The sequence below is a fragment of the Rhincodon typus genome, chromosome 32 (genome assembly GCF_021869965.1).
Source record: "Rhincodon typus isolate 14 chromosome 32, sRhiTyp1.1, whole genome shotgun sequence".
Lineage (NCBI taxonomy): Eukaryota > Metazoa > Chordata > Chondrichthyes > Orectolobiformes > Rhincodontidae > Rhincodon > Rhincodon typus.
Window position 1 is genome coordinate 5,912,857 of NC_063363.1, and position 2,723 is coordinate 5,915,579.

The following is a 2,723-nucleotide window of genomic DNA, read 5'->3' on the forward strand; positions in this document are numbered from 1 at the left end:
CTGTCTGACCTATCCAGCTGAAGAGTTTGCTTTCAGTTGGGTTTCAGTTCATTGGTTCCTCTTCAGTAGTCACCAGATAGCTCTGCTGATAGCTCCTCTTCTGATCTTGATTGCCATCAAGCATCTGCCATTGTCACCTCCATTTCTTTATCTACTACTCTGAACCTCTTTCAATCCCACCATTGTACTTTTGCTGTCAGACCACTTGTTTGACATCCATTATTGGGTGAGCAATTGTTTCTTTCATTCAAATATCTGAAATTCCCACCAACCTCTCCATTGTTAATACTCCTACTTAAATTTCACTTTACTTCTTTCCTGAGCCCATCTGATGTTGAAATCCTCATCCATTCCGATGTCACTTTCAGATTTCACATTCCATCACTTTCCTGATTGACAGTCCATTCTTCTGTAATTTTCAGGTCATCCAAACCTCTTTGTGTGTTTTCCCACTAGCCCATCTCCTAGCGCTTGCTGATCCACATTTTCTTACATTGGTGACTGTTGTTCACAACCCATGTAGTCAAGGTCTGGAATTCCCTCTTCAATCCCTCTCTGCCGTTATCTACTATTTTCAAGCTCGCCTTAAAACTTATCTCTTTAGCCAAGCTTTCCTATATTAAAACAATAATTGTACTTTGTAAGTAATTGGTTCTGAAAAAATTGTCAATGTCTTGACATAGTGAAATGTGCTAAATAAACAGGTCATTCTTTTCTTTGATTCATCATCCAATATCTTTCCTTATGCCCATGTGAAGTGTCTTGGGACAACTTTGTATGTCAGCAACACTGTATTACAGTAAATTGGTCTTTATTTCTTTTTCTTCTTCGCAGACCTGGAAAGAAAAAGGGTACTATCCATCAGAGCCAGTCTTTGTGCCGTCTCCCAACAGTGCAGATGAGGATGATGGAATTATCTTATCTGTAATTGTTTCACCAAATCAGGTAATTGGAATTATCCTTCTTAATTGGAAGGAGTATTGTTAAGTAACATAAGATCATCTAATTAAAATTAATACTATTTAACCTGGTCCCTCTGAACAGTACTGGAAAAAGCAAGAGACAGTACAGCTATTTGCTATGTTTGGCTCCACAAAGCATCTGGCCACATATTCTGATAATAATATACAATCTCCTATGAGAGCACACATTCTATTTTGCCTAAATTCCAGAAGAACAAGTAGTATAGCTAATGATCTTAATTGTAGGAAGGATACTGTTGTCCCAGAGACAGTAGTCAGGCAAGCAAGAAAAGAATTTTGGTTTTCAGATATTTAAACTATAAGGTAAGGTTTTATCCGGCGATAACTTTTCATGTGACCTAGCTGAACTTAATGTTTATTCGGCCAAAGTATACATTTTTATTTTCATTGGGAAAGGGCACTGAGAGATATGGAGGAACTGAATTGAAACAATGATCAACCTGGATCTAATGGAATAAGGGAACAGGAGCAAAGTGATGACTGGCCCACTCCTGTTCTTATGAAATGCTCAGTCTTCTCAATGGAACTGAAAAAGTTGACCAAGGTTAAAAATGTCACAACGTAAAAGGTTCAAGTACTAGAGAGTACAGTTTCAAAATTAATATTGCCAATTTCTCTAATCAGAGGTTTTTTTTTGTGGGATGTGGGTGTTGCTGGATGGCCAGCATTTCTTGTCCATCCCTAGTTGCCCTTGAGAAGATGGTGGTGAGCTGCCTTCTTCAACTGTTGCAGTCCACCTGCCATGGATTGACCCACAATGCCATTAGGGAGTGAATTCCAGGATTTTGACCCAGCGACAGAGAGGGAACGGCAATATATTTCTAAGTCAGGATGGTGAAGGCTTGGAGGGGAACTTGAAGGTGGTCGTGTTCCTATATATCTGCTGCCCTTGTCCTTCTAGATGGAAGTGTTTGTGGGTTTGGAAGGTCTTGTCTGAGGATATTGGAACTTTGGCAGAAACTTGGGTTATATAGTCCATCTGGGTATTCATCAACTTTCCCCTAAATCGCTTGCATTCCAAAGATTTTTGAAATATGTCTAACAGCTAACTGGCTTTGAGCAATATTCAACATCTTGCACAAAACCTGGAAACAAGCATAAGAGCTTTCGTTTATGTTAAGAATTGGCGTAACACCTGAGCCCTGTAAGCTGCATTAATCACAAGAACACAACTTGCAGCTTGTAGTGATGGCTGTGGCCTAACTAGCAACCGCCAAAAAATAATTCATCTTGATTTTTTTTTTAGCCATCACGTGGAGTCCAGGGGAGGGGAAAATGTACTCCTTGACCTATAACCCACAGAGCTGCCATGCACATACCCCTCTGGTTCACCTACATGAGGCCTCTATCAATGAGGTAACTGGCCCAATTTAGGCCACATCAGATCATCAAACTGTCTCTCTGTCTCCAATTGATATCTGCAGCTCGTCAGAACTATGCCCATTGCATTTGCCTCTAGTTCCCAGTATATTTTCAACCCTGTGTCTGATTTTAACCAACTTTTCACCCAGCATCTCTCAATGCCCTTCCTAACTAAAATTAGAAAAAGAGAATAGTTTGGCAGAAGAAGAATTAAGTTCAGGAACAAAAGCAGAAATTGCTGAAAAGGCACAGCAGGGCTGGCAGCATCTGCGGAGAGAAATCAGAGTTAACGTTTTGAATCAGTGACCCTTCTTCACAACTGATGGTTGTCGTGAGGAAGTGTTCTGGACCCAAAATGTTAACTCTGATTTCTCTCCG

At 40.2% G+C, this 2,723-nt stretch overlaps 1 protein-coding gene across 1 annotated transcript in view; it reads left to right on the top strand.

The window, feature by feature from the left end:
- LOC109938812 (carotenoid-cleaving dioxygenase, mitochondrial) overlaps positions 1 to 2,723 on the top strand; it is a 28,772-nt gene that overhangs the window by 24,227 nt on the left and 1,822 nt on the right. Inside the window, exon 11 of the mRNA XM_020537141.2 lies at positions 835 to 945. Coding sequence (XP_020392730.1) covers positions 835 to 945 — 111 coding nt within the window. The remainder of the gene's footprint in view (positions 1 to 834; positions 946 to 2,723) is intronic.